Source organism: Mercurialis annua, linkage group LG1-X (assembly GCF_937616625.2).
Source record: "Mercurialis annua linkage group LG1-X, ddMerAnnu1.2, whole genome shotgun sequence".
Lineage (NCBI taxonomy): Eukaryota > Viridiplantae > Streptophyta > Magnoliopsida > Malpighiales > Euphorbiaceae > Mercurialis > Mercurialis annua.
The window spans coordinates 4,087,960-4,099,049 of NC_065570.1; the positions used below are offsets into that span (position 1 = coordinate 4,087,960).

Here is an 11,090-nt window from a genome sequence, read left to right on the forward strand (position 1 = left end):
ATCTTGGAATACATTATCAGAAGCATCCTGCTGTACTTGAAGGGTACAGTGATGCAGATTGGAATACATTGTCAGATGATTCCAAAGCTACGAGCGGCTATATCTTTAGTATAGCTGGTGGAGCTGTTTCTTGGAAATCAAAGAAACAGACGATTTTGGCTCAATCTACGATGGAGTCAGAAATGATAGCACTAGCTACTGCTAGTGAAGAAGCAGGATGGCTAAGAAGCCTGCTAGCTGAGATTCCTTTATGGGAAAGACCGATACCAGCTGTGTTGATCCATTGCGATAGTACCGCGGCTATTGCAAAAATTGAGAACCGTTACTATAACGGTAAGAAACGACAGATACGTCGTAAGCACAGCACTGTTAGAGAATTTATCTCAACAGGAGCTGTTAGAGTGGATCATGTACGCACTGATGATAACTTAGCAGATCCTTTGACGAAAGGATTAGCTAGAGAGAAAGTCCATAAAACTTCCAAGGGAATGGGACTATTGCCTATAGAATGAGTCATTCATAATGGTAACCCGACCTAACTGACTGGAGATCCCAAGAAATAGGTTCAATGGGTAATAACAAGTTATGATTGATATGAGCCAGAACATGCAATATCGAAGCTTGATTCCTGAAGCGATTAGAGGATGAGTTAATAGAATCTCTTAATGAAGTCTATACTCCATATGGAGTGGAGTACCTAGCTACAGGAGTACTCTTGATAGCTTCACCTTTGTGAATGTGGAAGTGGGGCCGCTTTCCATGAAGTTTTTTTAGGTAAAAATTTCTAGAGCGTTCACTAAACTGGGATAGACGTGCAGGGCCATAAATGCACGGGCATTTGAGTACACTTAATGAAAAGGTTGTGTGTGGTATGATGTCTGAGATAGAGTTCAAGACTACGAGTCACTCTTGTTGAATCAGAATCCTACTCACTACGCAAAAGTTCAAATCGAAAGATACTTTTGCTTATGCACAATCTTATTGATACAGAAATTGCTCGAGATATTTTAAAATTTTTCAAGTGGGGGATTGTTGAAATAAGTGTGTGTGAACACACTTTAGTGTGAAAAATCCAAAATAAGGAAAGTGCATTAATTCCCACATTGGTAAGGAGTGTGACTTATCATGGGTTTATATGGAGTGGTTTACTCACTTGGGTTTGGGCCCCAAGAGGTACCCAGTTTTGTGAGTGGGTTAGGAGTTAAATCCTTACCGATTTACCACACACGCGCGCGCGCGCCGTCCGTCCGGTCGGCCGGCCGGCCTGGTTTGGTTCGGTTCGGTTTGGTTGGTTCGGTTCGAGCACTAATTTTTTGTAACGTTTTTATTTGAATTTTTTGCAACTAAACATTATCCCTGAATCAGCTCCCTCACATTTAATTTTATTTGACTGATTTTATTTTAATTAAAACAGATTTCAGTTTTAATGGCTTTTAATGTTTTGTCCCCCTCAACTTTCCTATAAATAGAGGCAGTCCTCTCATTTGTGAAATACACCAGAAACCAGAGCTCAGTCTTGAGTAAAGAAAAACACATCAGTGTTTATAATTCCGATCTTGAGCAATCAGAATAAGTGTTTTTGAGCTGTCATCACAGTGCAGTGGTGACAGTAGTTCGGCTGTTTTATCCTGGGGACGACGTGGTTGATCGTCAGCTTTGCACCTTCGAGCTGAGCCGCGAAACGTCTAAAAGAGAGCGACCTAGTCCGCGACTCAGCCTTTTCAGAATTATAAGTTTCAACAGCAATTGTTCCAACAATATATTTTAGCATAGACATCTTATTGTCAAATTATTATGAAAATTTTGAATTTTATCAATTGTAACTAGTACAGTTTGAGCTAATACAAGTCTATTTGATTGAATGAAAAAAAAAACTATAACTAAAAGACATTATGTTGAATATTCTCTTAGTCTTTAAAGTCAATTGGCTAATAATTGTGAATTAGAAAATTATAAGAACTGGAGGGTAAAAATTGTTGCTAACTTGCTAAATATGCCCAATGTTGGGAATCTTCTGTATTATTTAGATGGTAAAATAAAATATGCAAATCAAAAGTAGTAAAAACACAAAAAGATGAGTATTTCCCATACAAGAATATGAAAAGAAGATGGGAGAAGTAAAAGAAAAAGCTTTGAACTTTCGGTTGCAAACTGTAACTGGGCATAAAGAAAAAAAAGGTTCCATGGTTTCTTTTTCATTGACATTGACATGTTAAATATCTTTGTATGACATTGATTTGTATGGAACCTGACTTCCAGCAAGACCTTGTCGGACAATGATGATCCGATGAACACTCTGATACTTAAGTTAGCCAGTAGATAGATTGATAATTTCAGATTTAATCGAGATTACGATCGAAAGTGCATTGTTTTCATGTGCATATCTCAAGCTTTATTTAAAGATAAAATGTAGAATCATGATTGCAGAGATGATTCCTATTAAAATATGGATATCCTTTTAGATATAAAAAAAATATGCATGATTAATCGGAGTGTCGTAATATACTAATCTTTTTCATTGGTAGCTTGATTGTCTAGTAAATGACTGAAGCTAGAATTCAGTTTATCTTGATGGTGAGAGCCAATAAGTCTGGTGAAACTAGAAAATTTGGAAGCAAAAAACTTATATTGCACCAAAACTTCTTGAGTCCTGCGCTAATTTTATTTCCATTTCTAAAAACGAATCTAAGATTTTGAAACTTGAAGTTTTTAACAGTTTATAAAAAAATTGAACCTATGGCCGAACCGATGTGGACACCAGTTGAAAAATTAAAAGAAATCAGACGTAGCTTCAATCGGGTTTTCTAGTTCAATCAGATTAGACCGAATTTCCGGATCTTGATTTTGGAGCAGATATGGGCCGTTTTCCAGTTCAATTAGTTGAACCGGTCAGTCCAGTCCGGTTCTTTTAGTCACTGGTTTAAATCAATATTTATAGAAAAATATGATAATTCTTGTTTCGGTTTCGGCATTTCCTACAGGACCATTTCGTTGCTGGAATTCACATTGTAACAAACAATAACTGTATTAAAAGCGATAGAAACAGGTATCCAACTTCAGATTTCCAGGAATGAGACCTGGAAAACTTGTGGTCCGAGGGATTCACTAATTTCTATTTTGCATTTTAAAACTGTCTTCTAACTGTCTTCTTCTTCCCGTACTGTTCTGCTTTTTGTAATAACAACTCTGCTGCATTTCCATGTTCACATGAATGCCATGCTTCAAAACTCTTGATACAGACATGGACCAACAACATAAGTACTTCAACTTACAATTATGGAAAACCTAGATCCTATGACTACCTGTAGGCCATGCCAGTCATTTCACTAGCTGAAATACTGATTATCAATTACACAAACAAAAATCTCATCCCAATAAGTACGAACAAAGGATCTTCCAGGTCTCTAAATTTTTGTGTCCGAATTAATTAACTCATATTTAACTACTAATTTAATCAATTAAGGACTCTACACTCATCACATACTGTAGACGCGTTTCATATTTACAATTCGAGAGTTAATTGACATAAAACTAAAGAGTATTATTCCTAATCAGAATAGCTTAATTTGGATTAATTGACCTGACGTCTAAGTACGATACAAATTTGTGACGAAATTATGAAGGATTTATGACAAACTAATACTATTACAATGAAATTTCTAACAAATAGATTTGGCATAATTTTTTGAGTTAATGACAGTATATGACTGTACTATTGTTATAATTTTTGTGACGGACACTACTATCACAATTTTTGTGACGGTAACTAATGTCACAAACGGACAATGACTCGCTGAAAATACTACTATTTTATCATAAATGCGTCACAAATTTAATCAAGAAGTTCGAGAGGGCTAAGACGGACGGGATTATTCTCATAATCAGGAGAATTAGAGCCATCAATTTTGCCATCTTGGTCCTATTGTCAATATCTATATACTTACTGATTAGGTCCATGGATTTTAAAATGAGGCAGTTGATATGAAGAAGCTACACAATAATACACACAACAGGATATGCCAAATTTAATAATGTAGCCTATGTACTTTTCAGAGTACAAAGATTCCCAGAAAGCTATAGCATAAGATAAAATCATTACACTATGTTTTGGCAACTGTCTCACTGCCTGAAGATAGACAATAATTCAGCAGAACTGAAACATGCAAACAAAAACAAGAGCAGAATCATTCAGCATCAGCATGCTATTTAGGTAAATAATAATCAGCCAAATTTAACAATTCCATGCTGGCATGAACCAGCAAACCACAAACAGACAATTCTTGAATTAACAAGATTCATGACTAAGAACCTAATACCGACAGATTACTACTACAATCTGCTCTTCTGAAATATCCGAGTAGTTAGATTAACAAACAAGTTACCTTAGAAGATTAATTACAACTTTCCCAAAAGCTTGACATTCACTTCTGCAGACTCAGGTGCTAGTTCTGCGTCTCGCTTAGTAAATGTGGTAATTTTCTGCATGTTGATGCAGAATTCCCTGTAAGCAACATCAACAAATTTTCTTAACATGAGATACATTAAAGTTTACCAGAAGTATAAACACTATATCAAGAAAAGTAAATAAATTGCATGAACAAAAAACAATTGATTAAATCTATTACGCTACTAGGACCATCCCCTCGCAGCTAGAAATTAGATTTGTCGGTATTCTGATAAAAAAATGCACTGTGGTAATAACCTATGTAGCACGGACATAGATACAAGGAAAGCAGAACACTTGGACACGAACACAGCAAAAACAATATTATTTTAAGGATTTCTATGCTAAAAAATGAAGTTGTGTCCGGAGCGCCAAGTTTTCAAGGTTTCCGAAACGGAAAACATTGGTTGAATAAAACGTTCGTGCTACTTAGGTACTAACAACTGTAACGAATTCATGGCATCTCATCTAGTAAAAAGTTACTTACTTTAGTACAATTGCTCCCGATTGCATTGGTTATTCCAGGAGGTTTCAAATGGAACTGCTCGCCAACATGAGGAAGAAAAGATCTAGCATTGAGAGATGTCGCAGGAATGGAGCTTTCATTGTTGTTAGCGACATGCCTATCCTCGGTCAATTGGAAACCAAAAAGTCTGCAGCTGCTTTTACATGAAGACGCCAAATCTTGCCCGCCCTTTAATGATGATTGGGCTATGAGAGGCTGTGAAATACCATGCTGAACATGCTCATTAGACAGACCAAAAGAATCCGTGCCCCATTGGTTGTCCCTATTCGGAATATGCACGGAACGTGATGAAGGCATGCGCTTTTGGTCACATGTTTCAGGATTACGAAACCAACTTTGAGCGTTAACTTCCTGCTCCTCCGGTTCATTGATATTAAATATTGGACTTGGGTTTAAAGGTTGATTGCCTGCTTGCTGGAACATAAAAACCGAACATGGAGAAGATGCCTGAGCTGGCAGACGCGTATGAGTATTAGAACCCTGCATCAGGGAAGACCATCCATTTCTTGAGCTTGTAAGTTGGACATCATCAGAGATTCCGAAGAAACCATTTTCACGAGCCTCATTATTAATTGTTGGGACTCTTCCAAATGATGGACTTGGAATTATTTCTTGACCTTGCAAGACCTTGTGGAATCTATAAGATTCACTAAAGCCTTTAATAGGGACATCAGAGTGCTGCACTACTGGTTCTCTGGCACTATTTCTCATAGGAAACTTAGAACCATGCGAGCCAGTAAAACACATCCGTGTATCAAATTGATGTCGACGTTGATCAACACCATCGGAAAGAGTGTTAAAACTCATAATTTCTTGACCTTGCAAGACCTTCTGGAATCTTGAAGATTCCCCAAAGTCTGATGCACCAATCCCGTCTGCCAGATCACCATTAAGACAGGTCAATAAGATTGCAGGCAGCATAGATAGGGAATTGATTATGGCCACACACCGTCTAAGGAATGTATAACATACCAGGAATTGGAAATTCTGGCTTCGATGAAGGAAATCCAGACCTACTCCTCTTCAAACCAGGAATCACAAAGTTATTTGAACCAGAAATAGAACCAGACGGCTCAATTTCCCACGGAGAAACCCTGCTATGCCTGCTAGTATCTATATCATCCCACCTTACCTGCCAAAATATTAACATGTTAAGAAAATTTTATCCCACAAATAATTGGAGAGCTGTTTCGACAAGATTACATAAATAGATTTAAATTTTACACAGATAAATGCTGTAATAAGGGGCGTACCACAAGGCATCTCCATTTCGAACCAGGCCATCTAGCAGGGTCGAGGTCACTGATTCCGGTTATTAATCCCATATATCTGTCAAGTAGACTGTTAGTCAGCTTTTTGATCATGCAGTCCAGTTAAGAAAATAGATGACCAAGTATGCGTACCTTCTTTCCGCAGCATCTTCTGACTCAAAACGCATTTTGAACCTCATTCCAACAGAAAAGGAGTAACCAAGGCTCTTCACAAATTTATGTAAAGGGATTATGAACTCGGATGAGCTGGCTCTGTAAAACATACTTGAGAAATTTAAGAAGTAGAACTTATACGAGGGACAGAAAAAACAGTGAAACTAGAAAAAGTAGTTCAATTGAAGGGGTCAAATGGTTGTGCCGAATTCATGATTGAATTAAGAGCCAATCACAGTCCCATGCAGTCATTTTCTTAAACTTCGAGCAAAAAATCCATACCTTGGATTGTAGCAAATGTTGAAAACATTTCTCGTAGACATGGCACGGACAACATCGGTGAGAGTGCTGTGGTCGATTTGCTGACTACAATGAGCTGGAAACATAGCACCACATTTAACTTGTACAGCTCGACGAATCCCCAATCTCAGTTCTCCATCCTCACCCCTGATATAGGATGCTTAGTAAGAATAGCTGATAATTATGCTAAGACTTTCACCATAAAACAGAGCTTTTGTACCTGAGAAAGAGCACAGCATCTCCAGAAACAAGCTTCTTCTTATTCACAAACGCACTCCATCCTGTAGTAAGCAAATGCCTCCGTGGTTGCCCTGTTCAAACATGAAAGAAAATGTAAACTTAAGATAGAAAAATCGGGAGCAAAGACGATCATTTTAGTCAGGATACCCCTTGTTGCATATGAGATTGGTCAAACAATATAGATATTCAAGTATCTGGTACGTACCACGATAGATATGTCGAAACTTCCACTCAAAGCCATGCAGATCCTTGGCTACGAGTTCTTGTGAAGGCCTTTGTTGACTGTAATCCTACAGGAACATTTTAACTATATCAAACTTCAAGTTTACAGAAATTAGCCAAATCAGCTAGTTCTAAGTACTAAATGCACTTTAAAAGTGATTAATGAAAAGATATCAAGTCGGTTACAGTTGGCCTAAAGAACAACTGATCTTTACCAAGGGAGGGAAGCAGTCTTCAGCAGCTCGACGTGGGACAGAAAAGCCTCCATGAGTGCTAGTATCAGAAGCAGTAAGGGTTTTGCAGAACATGTGGGGCGTTATCGACTTAACGGCACCTTCCATATCATCCTCTTCGCAATGCCCGTTAAGCTTCCCTTGATTCAGCTTCTGCTCAAATTGCTACACACATTGAAATGCAAAGACATTCGAATAACAATCACATTGAAATGCAAAAGTTTAACCCTTAATTTTTTTAGGGATCTCTTAACCTATAACATTGAGCAAAATATTTCCTATTTGGAAGTATCAAATTAAAAGCATTAGCACCATTCAACTTCAAAATTATCATCTTTCCTTAAATTTATCAAACAAAATTTAAGATTACAAGAACAGAACCAACCTCATTCTCAGGAACCAGAGACACTTGTGCATAAACTTCATCATTATCTGTCTCAGCCTGCCAATTAAACAAAAAAGATAACACATTTAGCCACATAACAATCACCCCATTTCTCCCCAAATGGAAACTAAAACAGAATCAACAAAATAACCACAAAACATAACATAAATTTCACAACTTCCATAAATTGCAAAAGTGCCCAATTCACAAAATTTCAAGCAAAAATACACAAACTTCACAACAAATTAAACTTACATGGAGCTTGACATCAACAACTCTACAAAAAACATAACTAGGAAGCTCATAAACAGCAAGAGGAAAATCTTGGGGAAGCTGCTCCAAATGGCCTTGAGGAAAGTACACAACAACACTATTTTTCCTCGGCAAAGATATTAAAGGGCCAGCACAAGCATGCCATAGCTCCAAACAAACCGGACCAGAACCAGAACCAGAAACAGGAGGGCTCAAATTAGAACCACTGAAACCAGAAACCGAAGAAGAACTTGGAGAAGAAGAAGAGACTGTCGTTTTCTCATCCTCCTCTGTCGTATTAAGATCTATCATGCCCACCATTTTTGCCAAGAAAGAAAATTTCAGAGTATTGAGTTCAAGATGGCTGCATTATAATAGACCGAGTGAGTGAGTGAGTCAAAAAAGTTGAGTTGGTTCTTTTTAAGATATCAAATCAAAGCTTTAATATTTAGTGAACAGTTTTTTCATTTTTAGTTTTTGAAACTTTAAGGGGTGTATTTGAATGAAAAGTTGGTGATATATGTGCGAAGAAAGACAGAGAAAAAACAGAGGGAGCAGTAACAATAGACTGCTGCAAACACTGCAAATATTGCTGAGAGACTGCTGGCTGAAGATGTGATGTGTGGCAGAGAGATAAAGATTTTTAGAAAGAGAAAAACAAAAGTACTTTGTAAAAAAGAAAATGTCATTTTCAGGCTAAAAATTTTAAATAATTTATTTTAAATATTTGGTTGTGAAATTCCAACAAAATGTGTTTTTTTAATTGATTTTGAGTTTGTGAATATATAAATGTGAAAATGGAATATAACATTTACTTGTACGGATCCCTGTATTTCCGGGCGGATGTCTATTGTGTCCCCTTATGTTATGCCTAATTTTTGTTATGTTTTTCTGTTTATTTCTTTTATTTTTCTTCCTCTTCATGTTATTTGATATAGTATATGTAAACAAATACAACATTCTGGTGGGGTTTGATAAACTAACACAATTTAATACTGAATTTAAGCATTAATTGATAAAAAGGAGATGTAGATATAAGCATAATGACTTACAAAAATGTAAATAATTATTGTTTTTTATTATTTAATTCTAGCTAATTCTTTTAGAAAATTTTATTTTATATATTCATGTGATAATAATTGAATAATCGTATTTTCATATATTTTCATTTTCATATTCAGTTAGAATGATTTTGTTATGAAAAAAATCATTTGATAACTGATAACCTAATTAAATTACTACTAATTAGAATGATTATAGCTCGATGACCTGGGCTAAAATTTGAGCTATATTAATATATATACAGTTTGATAAACTGACCATCTAAAAATAAAAAAAATTATTAATCACTTAAGGTTTATATTTTAATTTTTTGAGTTATTTTGTGGACATTTTTAGAACGTCGTCCTTAAATTTTTTACGATCCATTTTAATGAAATTTGAGATTAAAATCACTAACAACACAATTAAAATAATGTAAGTAAAAATAAAAAAAGATCTAGAAACACCAAACTGTTTATGATTAATTATTCCAGATTCTTTTTTGTTAAATGATAATTAGTCTTGAAAATGAACCCTTCATTTCTTTCTTCTTTAATTGGATTCTCACTAGCACTTCTAATGGATTACCCAAAATTAGCCAACCTTGTAGAAGCCACTATTGTTAACCTTTTCCATTATTAATTTGACCAATTCAATTCTTGTTGGAAAATGACTCTCATAATCAAATTGTAGTTCAAATTGGTAGAATTTCGTTACTTAAAGTTTGCAAGTTGAACAAAAATTGGACCAATTTGTAAGTTTACATAAAAGTTCCACAACATTCATCTTTTTCCTTTGTGATGTTGCTTGCCTATGTTGCCTCCTCATTTTTTGACTTTGTACTACGCACAGTAGGGGTATAGACAAACCGAACTAAATTAAAAAAAATTAAATCATTATATTCGATTCAGTTTGGTTGGATAATATATAAAAATGATATTTTGGATTAGTTTATTTTTGGACATAATTTTTGAAATTAATTTTTTTTATAATATCAAATTAAAATGACGAAAACAAATTAAAAAAATCGACCGAAACGACTATTTCAAATTAATTTGGGAAAATAAAAACCTTAAAATTTCAGTTGGAATCTATTTAAGAAAACGCACGCTCCTGCATAGTCCATATTAGGCCCCTATGCAATTATAGTTGTTTTCTTAGGGCAAAAGCAACACAATTAACAAATTCTTGTCATTATGCCTAACCATTCAAGGGACAAAAGGCATTAATTTTATAATATCAAAACTCATTATTAATCTGCACACAATTTTTTTCATTATTAACTGTCAACTTTATTCATATTTGATTTTTAATAGGATTTGAAAAAATTAACGAAATTTAATTCTATATATAATATATACATTACAATAACAATTTACTCCCTAGATCTATAAAAAACAACAATTGGAAATCGGTTCTACAAACTTCAACAATACCAATAAACTATAATTCAAATGTTATAAGCGATGGGCAGCAATCTGCTAGATCGTGGGATCAATTCCTCTCTAAGCGCTCCTCTTCTCCTAATTATCACAAAAAAAGAGCTTTAACAATATTCGATCAGTATTATTGTATATAAAAAAGGTATATAATTTTTTTATGTTCTTCTTTGCTTCTTCAACTTCATTCAACTGATCAATAATGCTCATTGAGTAGGACATGAGAATATACCCACAAATAATTGATAAGTCATTTGTTTTAATTAGCCATAAACCTAGTACTATATGATATTGATGATAGTGATCATGGATTTATATATATTAAGGACATTCAATTGCTTCCACATATGCATATATATTACTAAATTTTATTTCTGTTAATCATTTTAATTAAAAACATTCATGTTATTTTTTGATTTCTTTAAATATAAATAAAACATAGCTCAACCATAAATTGTCAGCAATGGTGTTAAGTTCATCTATCTAACCAAGGTATGCAAAAGTTAAACTAAATCAAAAAAAAAGTTAAATTTATAAATTCAATTCGACTTGGTTATTAAAACAATCAATGAAATTTGATTTTG

The 11,090-nt window shown here is 34.8% G+C and overlaps 1 protein-coding gene across 2 annotated transcripts; it reads right to left on the reverse strand.

The window, feature by feature from the left end:
• Positions 1-4,175: 4,175 nt before the first annotated feature.
• LOC126664472 (auxin response factor 3-like) lies at positions 4,176-8,666 on the reverse strand. 2 transcript variants are annotated; one of them, XM_050356865.2, is made up of 11 exons: positions 8,030-8,666; positions 7,775-7,831; positions 7,372-7,542; positions 7,140-7,224; positions 6,915-7,005; positions 6,677-6,841; positions 6,374-6,493; positions 6,224-6,299; positions 5,943-6,102; positions 4,932-5,845; positions 4,176-4,501 (listed from the first exon to the last, which is right to left on the reverse strand). In XM_050356865.2, the coding sequence occupies exons 1-11, from the start codon at positions 8,345-8,347 to the stop codon at positions 4,460-4,462; spliced, it is 2,199 nt and encodes a 732-aa protein (XP_050212822.1). In that variant the 5' UTR covers positions 8,348-8,666; the 3' UTR covers positions 4,176-4,459. The 2 variants fall into 2 exon arrangements, with proteins under 2 accessions (XP_050212822.1, XP_050212821.1); XM_050356864.2 differs by having other exon boundaries at positions 7,372-7,554; positions 8,030-8,665.
• Positions 8,667-11,090: the final 2,424 nt, after the last annotated feature.

Excerpts from the sequence above, each read along its gene's own strand:
- LOC126664472 (XM_050356864.2), bottom strand. The coding sequence starts at position 8,347 with ATGGTGGGCATGATAGATCTTAATACGACAGAGGAGGATGAGAAAACG. Across the intron at positions 6,494-6,676 it reads AACATTTGCTACAATCCAAG|AGCCAGCTCATCCGAGTTCA; the intron begins GTATGGATTTTT and ends TATGTTTTACAG. Across the intron at positions 4,502-4,931 it reads TCGGGAGCAATTGTACTAAA|GGAATTCTGCATCAACATGC; the intron begins GTAAGTAACTTT and ends TGTTGCTTACAG.